General features: G+C 46.8%; 1 protein-coding gene across 2 annotated transcripts; it reads right to left on the bottom strand.

Moving 5' to 3' along the window:
• Positions 1 to 2,059: 2,059 nt before the first annotated feature.
• Trem2 (triggering receptor expressed on myeloid cells 2) lies at positions 2,060 to 7,935 on the bottom strand. 2 transcript variants are annotated; one of them, NM_001272078.1, is made up of 5 exons: positions 7,741 to 7,935; positions 5,529 to 5,879; positions 3,145 to 3,235; positions 2,406 to 2,645; positions 2,060 to 2,328 (listed from the first exon to the last, which is right to left on the bottom strand). In NM_001272078.1, the coding sequence occupies exons 1-5, from the start codon at positions 7,778 to 7,780 to the stop codon at positions 2,301 to 2,303; spliced, it is 750 nt and encodes a 249-aa protein (NP_001259007.1). In that variant the 5' UTR covers positions 7,781 to 7,935; the 3' UTR covers positions 2,060 to 2,300. The 2 variants fall into 2 exon arrangements, with proteins under 2 accessions (NP_001259007.1, NP_112544.1); NM_031254.3 differs by having other exon boundaries at positions 2,406 to 2,590.
• Positions 7,936 to 16,378: the final 8,443 nt, after the last annotated feature.

Below are 16,378 nucleotides of genomic sequence, written 5' to 3'. Positions count from 1 at the left end.
AAGTAGCAGAAGTAGGGACAAGAGGATGGAGCCAGGAGCTGGGAGGGGGCAACTGTAGCCCAAGGGTAACCAATGAAGACAGTCTTACCAGGGGAGGAGTGGGAAGATGACCAGCTATCCCACACAAGGACTTGGTGATCAAATGTACGGAAAGGAAGTGAGGATAGAAAGACTAGAGCCCATGAGATGGAAGGCATGGCACCCAAAATGGTTACTTTTAATTGTCATCACAACACAATCCAGAATCATCAAAGAAAGTCTCAAAGAAGGGTGAGTAGATGAAATTGACCTGTGGGCATGTCTAAGGGGGTTGTCTAGATTACATGCTGATTGCTGTGGAAAGATCTAGCCCAATGTGGGTAGCACCATTCCCTAGGCAGGGGCTCTTGGCCATTTCCTCTCTGTACTGTGTATCCAGTACAGAGAGGAGCTAAGCACAAGCAGGCAGGTCTGCATCTATTCTTTATCTGCTCTTGACTGTGGATGTGTTTTAGGTTCCTGCCGCCTTGATGTCCGTTCTGAGATGAGCTGTAATCTAGAAATATGAGTTAAAATAAACATTGTCTCACCTAAATTGTTTTTTGTCACTATTTTATCACAGGATATTTTATTACAGCAACAGAAATGAAACTAAGATAATTTATTACCTTTCCCTCCTTTTCCTCATCCAGCCGTATAATCTTACTCTGGGAATTATCTAATCTTACTCTGGGAATTATCTTAGTAGTAAGCTCTTGCGTAGCATGCACAAAACCATGAGTTTAGTCCCAGCACTGAGAAAGAAGACCTTTATGAGGCACAGAACTGTGGGACAGTGGACTGTGCCAGGAAACTTGGTAAGGTAAAGCAGGTCTGAGACCCAGGCACTCAGGTACCCCCCCTGCTCCCTTCTAGATTCCTGGCCCGGAACATGTGTCCAAACTCCCCATGTTGGTCACGTAGCCAACATGTTTGGAGGTCTCCCTGCTGATGAGATACCTAGAGGCCCCGAGGGTTTAGCCAATAAGCTTTCCTTCCCAGATATTAATTGTAGCCTCCCCCATCCTTGAAGCAGGCTGATTCAGACTTTGCTGCCACTGAATATGAGATCACCTGGGGAGTAGCCTTCCTACTTAGATGGCTATATTGTTATGTCAAATACCGTGTCCCTTCTCCGAGACTTTGCTACCTGCTGAGAGACCTTTGAGACACTCCGGAGGAGACACATTCTATCCTGCATGTTACCTACAGGCTGGCTCCAGGCACCAAGAATGGATTGGGGGGGGGGGGAATGGGCCTTCCCGCTTTTAAACAGTCTCTTAGTGTGCCTTGATCAGAGAAAACTTGTTTTGGTTTCATTATTTTCTCGCCGTCTAGTCTTTCTCTTTTTCAGCCCCAGCCTGCCTTCCAGGAATACCTGGTTCATGTAGGCCGTGGGCCAGCTTACTACTACTACAGATATTCCTTTCTGCAAAAGGTATTTAATCTCTGGTCCACCCTGAGGAGTTGGTATGCATCCATTTTCCACAATGAACAGTCAATAAACAGTATGGATAAACATGGACTGTCTCTTTCATTGAGAAGCACCGTTGGGAGCACGGAGAAAGCCTTTGACTACAAAGACACTGCCTAAATCTTCCACAGAAGGCCTCCATGTGCTTCCAAACAACTGCTGCTAAGCTAAGGAGTTTCACTGACATCTAAGCCAGAAATCCCTGTTCCCCCAGCCCCAGGTTTATCATTGTCCTCAGCCTGCGGGCCCCCAATGGTCCCAGCCTCATCAAGGGCCCATGGACCCCCATTCCTTCATTCCTAACTCCTCTGTGGCACTCCAGTGGCGACTGGATTACCAGGAGCCAGAGAACCCCAACTTTGACCTGCCACATCTCAGACTGCATTCTCCCACTCCCTGAGTGGTGTCTCAGCACTTCCCTAAAGCCCAACAGCCAATGGCAGTAGAACGGGGAGACATAGGCAAGCACTCCCTGGGTTTCACCTCCCCAGCAGCTGTACCCAACACCTCAGCAGTGGGGCAGAACATAGACCCACACAGAACCATCTAGAAAGAGTAGGCAGTCCTGGGTTGGTGTGTGGAGAATGTTTAATGTCCAAAGTGCAGAAGTTGACAGACAACCATCCAGCTGTCTTCCCCACTCAACACAGATGTACACACCAGTATTCCTGCTCCCAGGATAGGTGGGCTTGAGGCAGAGGCGGCCTCTGAAGCAAAAGTAGCAGAAACAGAAGTCTTGGTGGAGGAGGGGAGAGCATGCAGGCTGGATTGACTCCTGGCTGGACTTAAGCTGTAGTTCTCCTCCCACTCAGAATTCTCTCACGTACCTCCGGGTCCTGCAACAGATACCTCTCAAGGCTCCCATCGCTCCCCCCATCCATGCCCAATGTCCCCCTTGGCTTGCCCCACTCACCAGTGAGGATCTGAAGTTGGTGCCCAGCATCTTGGCCACAGTCCAGCCCTCTGACCACAGGTGTTCCCGGCTTCTGCCTGCCCCTGGCCACAGCCCAGAGGATGCTGGCTGCAAGAAACTTGCTCAGGAGAACGCAGGCCAGGAGGAGAAGAATGGAGGTGGGTGGGAAGGAGGTCTCTTGATTCCTTGGAAAGAGGAGGAAGGTGGTAGGCTAGAGGTGACCCACAGGATGAAACCTGCCTGTGGAGAAGGAATAGGGAGAATCCAGGAATTCCTAGGGGTCTGGGGAGGGGCTTCATGTGGCTCAGGGGACTCTGTTGTCAATTTTAGGATCTACTAAGTGCACGAAACACATTCCATTTCCCCGATGAGCTCTTCCACATAAGATGCTGTGGTGATGTGGTTGGTGCACAGGTATGTGGCTGCTCAGGGGTTGTCCAACACACTTCTATATTTATGCATCGGAATGGACTATCCAAAGAAGCAGGGCTTCAGTTTTAAGCTAAAGTACTGAGATTTATTGCTGAATTTTAGGGACCTGTGGAATCCCTGAATGTACTTTTGTGAGTTGCTACAAAGGGCTCCAATTTCTCAATATCTAGCCCCCAAACATCAATACGCTAGTGGGTAGAAGGGGGTACTTAGACAAGACTATATCTTGTCCTTTGCTGATCTGTTTGCCCTGGGACCTCCATCCGCAGTCACTGCCAGGGGGTCTAAGAAGGGACCACTACTGTACCTGGAGGTGCTGTGTTCCACTTGGGCACCCTCGAAACTCGATGACTCCTCGGGGACCCAGAGATCTCCAGCATCTTGGTCATCTAGAGGGTCTGTAATAGACAAACCATGAGGTCACAGCCCTCTATCCATTTAGGCCACTGCTGGTGGGGGAGGGGAGAGCCCCTGCATATGCAGTGAAATCCTCAGGGCTCCAGTCTTGTGTAAATCAGGTCATTAGCCTCTGGTCGATTCCCTATCCTTTGCAGTAGCGGGTAGCTGGTAGCAGTAGTGGGGAGGGGAGGCAGAGGGGGGAGGGAGGACATCAGGGAGGGCTGGACATGTAGCTCAGTTGATAGAATGCTTGCCTACTGTGCATAAAGCCCTAGGTTTGATCCCTTACACAAGAGTCAGGAATGATGACACAGGGTTCCTGTGAACCCAGCACTTGGGAAAGACAGGAGGATCAGAAGTTCAAGGTCACCCTCTGCTAGAGATTGAGTTTGAGGCCAGGCTGGACTACATAAGACCCTGACTCATACATAAGAGGGGCTGCTGGGAGCACCACCTTAACGGTGGCAAGGTTTGACCTCAGCCTAGTACCTGGCACCCAACTGGCGTCAACTCTCAAAGCAATTCTCATCTTGTTGCTTGCCCATGAAGAGCGAATGAATATTGGGAGGCCTGAAAATCTTCTGCAAGTCAGGCATGGTGACTTCAGCACTAAGGTACAAGAGGATGGAGAGTTCTCCGTTAGCTTATCCCAAAAACAAAAGAAAACAAACCAGAACTTTACACTACTGGCACTACCACCAAACCATATGAAAATGTTATGTAAATTACGGGGTATAGGGCTGGGTCAAGTCTATTGAACCAGACCCCAAGAATTTGTATCTCTTGAACCCCTCTTTAGGAGGGTGGTGAAGGTAGGGTTTATTAAAACCTACAGTCTCCCCACCTCAGACAAATACTGAGTCTAGATATTCAATTCCATTGTAGAGGCCACAGTGTGGGCAGAGACCCGGAGCCTGGAAGCAGCTTGCCTATGGGCCTCTGCTAGTCCTGTAGACTAGGCAGAAATCCGGACTCCCTTTTAAGGGGCCTGCTCCTCTCTCCTCACCACAACTCAGTTCAGAGCATCCAAAAGACACCACCATTTCTCTTCAAATCTATTCTTCTGGGGTGCTTAGGATGGAGTCTGTATATGTTAGGTAACAGCCATACCCCATGATCTCCTTTGAGAGATGAGGCAAGGGAGGCTGGTAGAGAGATAGACAGCACATTGCCCAGGTAGAGAGACAGACAGCACATTGCCCGGTACAATCAAGAGGTGTTTTTCTGCACCAGGTTAACGAGTGGATGGGTTGATCTACTACTCTTTAAGAACCACATACACAGTGCTCACATACTAATGGGATGCCAATTAGATTAGCTGGTTCAAGGACACAAGGCTGGGACTTGATATAAACTAAAGAAAGATGCCCTTCCAGCAGATGGGACAGCTCTGTACTGGGCAGTATGGCGTGCCTTGAAGAGGGCACACTGGAGTTTAGCTCCCACGTACAGTGAGTGTTCTAGACTCATGATACAGTGAGTATTCTAGGACCATGGGATCCATGCAGTATATTTTCCTAAGAGCAGGGAGATGGTGATAGCCCTTCACATATATGCCTGAACTTTAGTGCTGTAAAACCATTTCCTCTGAACTGAAACATGTCCTCATGGGGGGAGGAGAGAAGGCCATATAACTCAAAGAGTAAGGAAAGCATACAAGGCTCAGGCACCTCGTAGAACTTTATAGGATTTATACACACACCCCTAGATTATATCTGCCATTACAGTTGTCAGAAGAGGAGACTCTAACTAAGACCTACAAGATGCTCAGGAGCTCCATGCAGGGAGCCCCAGGGATGCAGGGAGCCTCAGGGATGCAGGGAGCCCCAGGGATGCAGGGAGCCCCAGGGATACAGGGAGCTCCAGGGAATGCAGGGAGCCCCAGGGATGCAGGGAGCCCCAGGGATTGAGGGAGCCCCAGGGATGCAGGGAACCCCAGGGATGCAAGGAGCCCCAGGAATGTGGGGAGCACGGAGGAGCACCAGGAATGCGGGGAGCACCAAGGTTGCTGTTTTTTTTATTATTCATAATCCATGCTGGGATGATTTTTTTTTTTTAGATGACACAGTTGTTTTTGAATTGCCTGTAAATAAACCCTTGCCAGGCACCTACAAGTAGCCCCAGTATACTCACGAATTCACTAAGCTAGACCTGGACTGAATCATTTCTTATATCTGTTTGTGATAGCTAATCTGGGACAGGCATTTATTTATGTCCCCCTGAAAAAGTCCCACAACAATAAGACCTGGCACAAGGACCAGCCAAAGGTGCACCCAGCTACTGTGTACTCACCCTCCAGCACCTCCACCAGTACTTTCTGCAGGACCTCAGCCTCTCGGCCTCGGAGACTCTGACACTGGTAGAGGCCCGCGTCACCGGCTTGGAGGTTCTTCAGAGTGATGGTGACGGTTCCAGCAAGGGTGTCATCTGCGATGACTGTGCTCCCATTCCGCTTCTTCAGGAAGGCCAGCAGCCACACACCGTGTGTGCTCACCACACGCTGGCATGGGCCCTCCTCACCCAGCTGCCGACACCAGGCCTTGCGTCTCCCCCAGTGCTTCAAGGCGTCATAAGTACATGACACCCTCAAGGACTGGCCGGCCATGCCCTGCAGCACCGTGGTGTTGAGGGCTTGGGACAGGGCTGCAGAGGAGACAGCCACTTGCTTGGAAGCAGTTCCAGGAGTGCAGGGAGCATAGCGTGTGCATGGTCATTAGGATAAGTTCTGGTCCTTGGGTACCTTCCACTTTTTGTTTGAAACAGAATATCTCATGCGTGTGCAAGATGGTTAATGACTGACTCCCTGACGGGCTCTAGAATCATCTAGGGGCAAACCTATGAGCTTGCCCGTGAGGGATTTTCTAGGTCAGGTTAGCCTATAGGAACATGAATGAGAGACTATCTGGACTCAGTTCTTTGGTGTAAGAAGATCCACCCTGACCTATGGGCAGTAACATTCCGTGGGCCAAAATCCCTAGCTATATCAAAAGGACAAAGAGAACCCAGAGGCTGCGTGTATCTCTTAGCTTCCTGACTGAGCATGCAATGTACAGCTGCCTCTGGCCACCATGTGTCCCCTCCAGGATGGAGTGTATCCCCGACGCTACAAGCCAAAATGGACCCTTCCTTTGCTGAGTTGCTTTTGTTAAGATGTTTTCTCACAGCAACCAAACAATAACTAACACAGTGCAGAAATTCACACCGTGGACCAAGCCGGCCTGTGTGCTCCTAGGGATCTGACTGTCTCTGCCTCTCGTGTCTCTGTTCTTGGGAGACAGGCATGTGACACTGTAACTGGCTTTTCTCATGCTTCCTGTGTATCCAATCACAGATCCTCATGCTTGCAAGTCAAGTATCCTGCTGGCTAAGACGTGTCTTGTTCTTGAAATCCCTCTGGCTCTATTTAAGACATCTTCCCTCTGGTCTTATGGGACCAGGATGCCTATTTTGCCCTCTTCATCTCGGGAGAGCAAGGTTAATGGATCCTTGGAGCTCAAGCTGGTTCCCTGAGGGTTGGGATGGCCCCCTCCTTCACCCTACCTTGCTGTCCGCTCCTCAGTCATCCATACTTGATGCCTCTTTCCTAAGTTTGAACTCAGCTTCCCTATTTCTGTGGCTCTGTTCCTCTTTTAAGAAGGACTTGTCTCAGGGCTATTTTGAGGGGAGACATGAGACTGCTATTTTGGGGATCCTTTTGGGGTAGAGGACATGGCATTGGAGCACCCAAGTTATGGCCAGGGCAAGGGGACAAGGGTTCAGCCAAACTTTCTACCTCTTGCACCTTGTCTCCAGCTATTACTGAGATGGGAACATGAAAGGGGGAATTACGGAGCTGATGGCCTGCCTTTCAGAGACCTCAGTCTGCCTAGAGACAGGCTAACGTTCCCTACCTCTCCTTCCACTTCCAGCTGAGATGCTGCAGGGACAAGATGCAGGGCAGCCTCTTCTCCTACCTGGGTTTGTCCATGACTTTGCAGGAACAGGAGGCACCCAGCCCACACTGGAATGAGTCAGTCCATTACAGGTGAGGATACACTGATAAAGCCTACAGCATCCTCACCTCCCACAGAGCGCTGAGGTCGAATCTGGGAGGACCTCCAGGAAGATGCAAATCCTAGTCTGTCTTTCTCTCTTCTCTCCCATTCTGCCCCTCCACTTATGGTTTAAGTGCTTCTTGAGTGTTTAAGGGCTCTTGGCAGTGTCTTAACGAGTCCCCTACCTCACAACTAGTGCCACCCTCACAGCTCCTTCAGTGACTAATTCCAGCTGCCCCTGTTACCCTTCCTATAGGTGGATATTAATCTCGGGGAGGATGTGTGAAGAACACGAATGAGCCAGTGGGGGAGAAAAGCAGAGTCAAAGCAGGACACTGGAGTGTACCAGGACTCCAGCCTCCATAATAGTTCCCCCTCCATGCCACCCTGCCCCCACACCCCAGCCATCTGCTCAAGGAAGGTGAGGAAAAGACAGTGTTGCTGAAGGTAGGTCCCTCCTGTGGTCCCACCTGTGATCAGCAGCAGGAGAAACTGGTGGAGAGGTCCCATGGCACCTTTCCTTTGCCAGCAGCCAGCCGGAGGGGACCTTGTGCAAGATCTTGCTTTTCCCTTGAAGTGCAGAAAAGAGATGACCAAGCCAGTCAGGCTCAGCCCACAGGAACTGTGCTCCTGGATTGAGCAACAGTCAGGACTAGGGTAGGCGCTGTGATTCAAGGAGGGAGAAGGGCGTGAGGGAGGGAGGAAGGAAAGGAGGCTTCTACAGTAAAGGTCAGCTGCTTTCCCGCAAGGCTGGCATGGGTGGCCCTGCATAGCTGGCGCCAGACAGTCTTTTAGGTTATTCTATCTCCTTGCAGAGCCTCATTTGAGGGGGGGTGTCATTACCCTGACGCTGTAGCCAGGGTGTCTGCCATCTCCACTGGTCCCAGTTTCCCCCAGATTGGAGGACAGTGGCTTCTTAGGAGGCTGGCATGTCACCAGAACACAACCCTATTGTGTAAGGCAGCAGGTATGGATGCAGACCAGTGCCAGAGTTCCCATTTGCTGTGTGTGCGCTCAGGCCTGTAACTTTTCTGTGCTTCAAACCATGTATCTGTAAGGTGGGGCTATTGGTGATAAGCAAGTTTATCCCGGGGCTAAAGGTGGTTTCCTACAATCCAGGGTCCAGATACGCAGAGGTCCTCAGCAAGGGTTAACTGTGTCTATTACCCCAATCAGCAGGGGATAGGGAAACAGCCAATCTCTGGTGTGTTTCAAGAATCACCTCCCTGGGGAAATGTAAAGAACATCTACTCCCCCCTCATAAGATCTCAGCCACAAACTAAAGTAAGATTCCACCAAGATTCACCCTGCTTTAGTCCGTGTTCTATTGCTGAGTGAAGAGACACCATGACCAAGGCAACTGCTATAAAAGAAAGCATTTAACTGGGCCTGGCTTACAGTTTCAGAGGCTTAGTCCATTAGTCCATTATCATCATGGCCGGCAGCATGACAACATGCAGGCAGGTGCTGGAGCAATAGCTGAGAGCTACATCCTAATCTGTAGGCAGAAAGGGAGAAAGAGAGAGCACTTTTGCTTGCCCCCCCCCCAGTTTCCTCTGAAGAGCTGAGTGTCCCCTCAGTGCATACATGTCTACACAGCTCAGTCTTTTCTTTTTTTTTTTTATTTTTTAAGATTTATTTATTTATTTATTATATGTAAGTACACTGTAGCTGTCTTCAGACACTCCAGAAGAGAGCATCAGATTTTGTTACGAATGGTTGTAAGCCACCATGTGGTTGCTGGGATTTGAACTCAGGACCTTTGGAAGAGCAGTTGGCGCTCTTAACCGTTGAGCCATCACCAGGCCCCCCTCCCCCCGTTTTTTAAAATTGATTTTTAAAAAAGATTTATTTATTTATTTATTTATTTATTTATTTATTTATTTATTATATGTAAGTACACTGTAGCTGTCTTCAGACAGTCCAGAAGAGGGCATTGTTACAGATGGTTGTGAACCACCATGTGGTTGCTGGGATTTGAACTCGGGACCTTTGGAAGAGCAGTCGGCACTCTTAACCACTGAGCCATCTCGCCAGCCCCTACGCAGCCCAGTCTTAACTTCTGACCATCCAGTGACACGGTCTCAGCATTTCCTGGAGTTCTAGAGGACAGGGATTCCATGGCTGGGGCTCCCCACAAGGGATGGTCCAGGCACAGGGTCCTGCATGTACCAAGGCACAAAGGTATCTAGCAAGTCAGGGGTGGAGCTCAGAAGATCTGAGGGCATCCCCAGCCTGGAAACAGAGCTGTGCCAGAGGTCACGAGCTAAGAAGCCAGGAGACTGGAGGTGCATTACCTGGCTCTTTCTGGTCTCTGTTGTCATGATTGTGTCTATTTATTCCTCTTTTATGGTCAGGGAGTACACCTGGGGTGGGAACTCTTAGGGAACAGAAGACAGCTCTACAACAGGACAAACAGTCTAATGCACAGAGTGGTCCTAAATCACTGGACAGGAACCATTCTTGGTGTGTGTGTGTGTGTGTGTGTGCGTGCGCGCGCGTGCGTGCTTGTGTGAGTTTGACGAAGTCAGAGGTGTCTTCCTCAGACACCATCTATTAAGGTCTAGGTAAAATGTTAAGGCCTAGATGGAATGTTAACATTTTATGCTGTTACTAGTATTATAAGGAAACTTTCTCCTGTGTTGTTTCTGCTGTTACTAGGAAACTTTTTCATGTCTAAGTTGATTACATATTCTGTTACGTTTTGTGCCCTAGGAAATCAGTCACGATAGTAGTCAGTAGAACTGCGTTATGTAGTTATTACCCATAATAAGCTTGGACCTGAACCACCCACCCAGCAGCACTTCCTGCACCTGTGTATAAGCTTTTATGATATTTGCATTCACAAGCTGCCCCTGGGATGGACCCCAACATAAGAGAGACACCTGCACCAGTATAAGAAACTATTCGAAATAAGACTTCCATTTTGACTAGGGGTCGAGTAAAGTTTAAGTTCCCAAGACCTCCCTGGAAACTGACATCCTACTTGGCAGAAAGAGAAACGACCATGGGTAACTAACACCCTGGCTGGCAAGTTAAGGCATGAATATTAGACAAGTCCCCTGCCACAGTTGAATACCCCAACCAATGGGAGCAAGATAAGTGTACAGCAAGGACATGTTCCAAAGGAAATCCCCTAGTCCTAAATCCAGATTGGTGGCATAACTTGGCATAGATGTTTGTTGATTTTAGGCTTAAAAACCCTATAAGATCTTAACTCAATGTCACAGTTGAGTTCCTGAGCCCGAATCTTGGCACTAATCAATCCGTCCTGGGGCATATGCTCAATGAACTATCCCTATCTAAACTGAAATAGGTCTGTTTGTGAGACAACTCCTGGACACAAATACCATCTACCTTATCTTTTGAGGCAGGGTCTCTCACTGGGCATGAAATTCACCAACTGGGCTATACTGTCTGGTCAGTGAACCCCAGGGATTCACCTATCTCTACCTGCCCAGATCTAGGATTATATATACACACCACTACACCTGTGTCCTTTTTACTCCAATGACTGCATCTAACCGTAATGATTTATGTTACATAATTTTATATATAGTGGATAAAAACTCATGATCCTGAGATTCACCAGAGAAAACCAATTCCACCATTTTCAGCCAGATTTGAAAAAAAGTTATAGTAGATATTAAATACTGACCAAGAGACGGACTTTGGTCAGGACCATTTCCTGGAATTTCCCAGATAAATCCCCCAAGAAAAGTGTTGCAGGGGTTGATAAGACCAAACCTACAGGCCACTGTACTTTCCCAAGGGGTGTTGTTATTTTCCAAAGAACTACAATTCCCAGCATTCCAAGAAGTTACTGGGTCCTTGGGCAGGTGGGGCTTATTGGTTAATTTTGAGCATTACACAACATATTTAATGATATATCATAACACAACATATTTAATGACCTAAGACTATGAGGACGAAATACTTTTTAGCATATTAGCTATATAAAATACAGTTATGAGTTTTTCCATCAAGACCTATCCACCACATGTTGCACATTTTGTGTTAGGTGTATCCCTCCCCAAGTATCTTCCTATGAAACAATGAGAAAAACATGCAATGTTTTCACCTGGCTCTTTTTTTCTCTTTTCTTTTCTTTTCTTTTCTTTTCTTTTCTTTTCTTTTCTTTTCTTTTCTTTTCTTTTCTTTTCTAAAAAAGATTTATTTATTTGTTTGTTTGTTTATTTATTTATTATATGTGTGTACACTGTAGCTGTCTTCAGACACTCCAGAAGAGGGCATCAGATTTTTGTTACGGATGGTTGTAAGCCACCATATGGTTGCTGGGATTTGAACACAGGACCTTTGGAAGAGCAGTCGGTGCTCTTAACCGCTGAGCCATCTCACCAGCTCTTTTTTTTTTTTCTTTATGTCTGTCTGTCTGTATTTATTTATTTTTATTAGCTATTTTCTTTATTTACATTTCAAATGTTATCTCCTTCCCTGGTTTCCCCTCCAAAAGCTCATATTCCCTCCCTCTTCCCCCCGCTCCCCAACCCACCCACTGCTGCTTCATGGCCCTGGCATTCCCCTATATTGGGGCATAGAACCTTCACAGGATCAAGGGCTTCTCCTCCCATTGATGACAGACTAGACTAGGCCATTCTTTGCTACATATGCAGCTAGAATCAACAATATGAACTAACCCCCAGAACTCCCTGGGATTAAGCCACCAACCAAAGAAAACACATGGTGGGCCTCACCTGGCTCTTTATGTGGGCTCTGGAGAGTGAACTCAGGTCCTCTCGCTTGCAAAGGAAGTACTTTCTGACAGAGCCATCTCCCAGCCCCCCACAATGTATTATGCATTTTATAGGTTTAAGAAAACGGATACAAACTAGTTGGCCCACACGGTTGGCAAGGACAGCTCCTCTGTCCCTATTTTTAATCTCTAGTTCCCACTAGTTCTTTTTTTTTCTTTAATCTTCCCTTGTATTTTATTTGCTAAGGAAACCAGATAGTTTTTATCTTGCAGGGTTGTCTACAGTGTGTAGCCTGCTGATTCACCCCAGTGTTGCTTCCTTTTCTCCTCTGGCCTCTACATTTCCTTAAGTTGACTTAGCTGTGAGGAGAAGCTTTGTAAATAGTCATAAATGGTGCTAGGGTCCCAGGGGCCTCAGCCAAGGGGCAGGTTTTTTTTTTTTGTTGGTTTTTTTTTTGTGTGTGTGTGTGTGTGTGACAGTAGCAGTTTTTGCTTAATTCATTAGGGGCTGTGAAGGTGTGTTGCTGTAGTTGACTAAAGCTACTCAAATGAGTTCCTCGCTACCGGCCCCAGTGCTCTGGATTCCTGAATGAAAGACACACACACACACACACACACACACACACACACACACACAGCCTTCTATTTAATATGCCTTAAACAGTTCAATGACTGAGCTACTCCCAGACTTCCACGTTGCTAATGCCTCCCCTCCAATACTCCTAAGTTATTACTTCCTAAAATCTATAGTCCATCTTTGTTACCCTAGACCAAACGGGGGAGTGGGTGGAGGGAGTCCTGGGGCCATTTTCCCTAGGCTCTTACATGATTGGTGTGCTCTCTCTTCTGCAGCTCTCAAGCCTGGATCTTATTCCTTTCCCAGCATGGTGATTCTCCTTTCTCCTTGGTCCCCTTGCCTCTGATTCCTAAAGTCCTGCCTCTGTTTCCCTGCCCAGCCATTGGCCGCTGGTAACTTTATTTTCAAATCAGAACCAACTGGGGGCAGGGGCTCTCAGCATCTTACATTCAGATTCTTGTGCAATTTTGGGAACCCAAATAACGTAATGAAAGTGTTAGACCAAATCCACAAGAGAGGTGAATGTCCCTTCTTCACAGGTCACCCAACACTTCTGTGAGACACACTTGCTCAGAAAAGCAGGAGATGAGGGGTGGGTGAGATGGCTCAGTGGTTAAGGCAGCTGCTGTTCAAACCAGATGACCCAAGTTCATTCCTTGGGGCCCACCCAAGGGAGCAAGGAGACACAGAGTTGCCCTCTGACATCACATGTATGCCCACACATCACACACATACACATCAATGTGTGTATTAATAGTTAAGTAATTTTAATAATAAGTAATTTTTAAGTGACAAAAAAAAGGTGAAGAGCAGTCTGTGCTGCACACCTGTGATCCCACCATTGGGGACACATGGTGCACTGCACACCTCTGACCCCACCACTGCACACCCGTGATCTCACCACTGGGGAGGATGAGGCACAGAGCAGCCATCTCAAAATAAAAAGCAGGAGTGCTTCATTCTCTCATTTATAAACTGTTTTGTTGTTGATTGGTTGTGTTTGGTTTTTACACAAGTGTACTGTTTTATTGGCAACTCTGGTTACCAGTAATGTTTTAGGTATAAAGAAACGAGGTAAATAGATTTGATGCATTTAAGATTCGATGTACTTAAATAGACTTGATACATTAAATAGATTGATACATTTGATACATTTACATTTGAAACAGCTTAACTTTAAGATGCATAAATTTGCTGACAGCAAACTCAAACAGATCTGCCTGCCTGTCTCTCAAGTGCTGGGATCAAAGGCACCACCTCTCCAGGCACTGTAGTTGTTGTTTTTGTTGCCATGGGAATCACTCAGTCTTTGACCCCTGGCTAGTTACTGAGTCCTTCCAGTTGATTTAAGCCCACCATCTTCCTAGCCACATGGCATGACAAGATGTCTCAGGCCTGGCTTCTTCACTTCTTATTTAGACTTGGCTCAGTCCATTTCAGGCAACGCTGTTGCTATTTTTAGTGAAAATGAGTATTTTAATGCCAGGCCTGTGTCTTTGTTTCTTCTCCCATGGCTGTGATAAAATACTCAGACGAAAGTGGCTTTAAAATGAGATGATGCATTTGGCTTGCCATCCCAGCTTACAGTGCATCATGGTGGGAAGCCATGACATCCGAGGCTTGAGCATTACATCATCACAACCATAGTCAAGGAGCAGAGAAAGACAATCCATGTTTTCTGGTGCTCAACTCCCTTTGCCTGTTTTCGGGATGGTCCTGTAAATGTAATTAGGATATTCTCCGTCAGCCAGGTTCCAAGGCTCATCTCTCAGGCAATCCTAGAGTCGGTCAAGTTGACAGTTAGCATTATCATTTGTCATTGCAGAGGCCTGTGATCCCAACAGTTGTAAAGTCAAGGCAAGAAGATTGCTTTGAAGGACAGCCTGGGATATGTAGGGAGAACCTGACCCAAAAATTTTTTTAAAATGTATTTCAAGAACACTGCAGTGTATGTGATCATCTGTAAAAGTATATTTTATTCTTCTGGTGTGATTGTCTTCTTGGAGGCTTACTACCTCTGTCTGCTAACCTAGGCCTAGTCCTGGAAGCTTCAAATCTCTATACAATCTTATCTAGGCCTAGAAGGTTTTCAGCCTCTGAGACTTACTGCTAAATAAGTGCATCCTTTCTAGCTCTTTCTGAACTCTGGCTGGCTGCTCAACTCAGCTAGCCGTTCTGGTTCAAACTCCACTCCAAGTTGACTGATTCACTCTGACTTCTCTCTTGGCCTCTGGCTTTTTGCTCTGCTTGGCCTTGAACTAACTCTAGCAATATGTCCTAACCTTCTGGCTCCTTCTCATTCTCTGTCTCGTTCTGTCTTCATCTGTGTCAAGCTTGTTCTCTCTGCAACCTGTCTTTATAAAACTCTCCCAATAAAACTGCCTTTGCTCTCTCTCTACATTGCCCCTCAAGTAGCTTCCCGTTCCTCTCTCTTCTTGGGAGAATTGGGCAGATTCTATTCTGTTGAATCTTTCTCTGACTTTTCACTTTCTCTGCCACTCAATTAGACATCACTTGCAACATGGGTGCTTCCAACTACAAACTAATTTTACCTTTACTGTTTGGGATTAAAAGTGTATACTAAAGACATGTCTGTATTCTAGCCAGAGGGATTAAAGGTGTGATTAAAGGCTGAGCCATGCTACAATTAAAAACAGGTTTGTTTGTTTGTTTGTTTTCAGTTAACACAATCTCAGAGTTCTCAGTGTGATCAAATATCCTGCAACAATCATTAATTTAGTACAGCCAAGGATCACCTGAGAAGACAGTCTCAGTCAGGGGTTGTCTAGATCAGGTCGGTTGTGGGCATGCCAGTAGAAGAGTGTATGAGTTATGATCTTCACTGTGTTAACTGATGTAGGAAGACCCAGCCCACCATGGGTGGCACCATTCCCTAGGTAGGGGATCCTGGACTAGATGAGTGAAGAGAGGTGGCTGAACACAAGAAGCATGCATTTATTTATTCTCTCTGTGCCTTTGACCCTGAATGTGACTAGCTGCTTCAGGTTCCTACCTTCGCTTCTCTGTGACAGCAGACTGTAACCTGGAATTGTAGGCTGAATAAATGGTTTGTTGTTGTTGTTGTTGTTGTTTTCCCTCCTAAAGCTGCTTTTGTTAGTACCTTTTATCACAGCGACAGAAATGAAACTATGATGACCACAATCTGGATACTATGGGGCCTCGTTGCTACTGGGCTAGTCACTAATTCTGGGCTTTTTTTAGTGGGTAGAGGCAAGAACTCTTCAATCCTTTATTTTTTCAAGATGGCACCTTATATAGACCAGGCTAACCTTAAACTTGAATTATATCTTAGGATAACTGTGATCTCCTGATCCTTCTGCCTTCCACATCCCTACTACTGGGATTACAGGATTACATTGACTAATTGTTTGTTAGACACTTTCAATAGAAAACTAAGATGAGGACCCTTGAGATGATTCAGCAGGGGTGAAGGCTCTTGATGCCCAAGCCTGAGAACTTGAGTTTAATCCTTAGAACCCCCATAAAGGTAGATAGAAAGAACCAATGCCACAAAGCTGTCACCTGATCTCTCTCTATGTCCAGATTATGTCAACTGTGACCCCCCCATAATAATAAAGTAATTCATAGAAAAAAATTCTATGGAGTTCTATGGAAATTCAGATGGAGTTACCACCTTCATCATGTGTCTTTGTCTTTCTCCCACCCAGAGAACCTTACCTCCAAACAGTAGTGTTAGAGGCTCAAATAACAACTCATTTGCTTTGTGTCACATAGGTGGTACAAAAGTCACAGGATAGTGGCAGCAATGCCCCTGCCAACACTGTGCTCTCTGACG

Source organism: Mus musculus, chromosome 17 (genome assembly GCF_000001635.26).
Source record: "Mus musculus strain C57BL/6J chromosome 17, GRCm38.p6 C57BL/6J".
Classification (NCBI taxonomy): Eukaryota; Metazoa; Chordata; class Mammalia; order Rodentia; family Muridae; genus Mus; species Mus musculus.
This window is presented reverse-complemented; position numbering and strand designations above follow the sequence as displayed.

Coding starts and splice junctions, on each gene's coding strand:
- Trem2 (NM_001272078.1), bottom strand. CDS start 7,780: ATGGGACCTCTCCACCAGTTTCTCCTGCTGCTGATCACAG. Junction 5,880..7,740: donor TCTCCTGCTGCTGATCACAG/GTGGGACCACAG, acceptor TCTCCTCTGCAG/CCCTGTCCCAAGCCCTCAAC. Junction 2,646..3,144: donor GTGGAACACAGCACCTCCAG/GTACAGTAGTGG, acceptor CCTTCTCCACAG/GCAGGTTTCATCCTGTGGGT.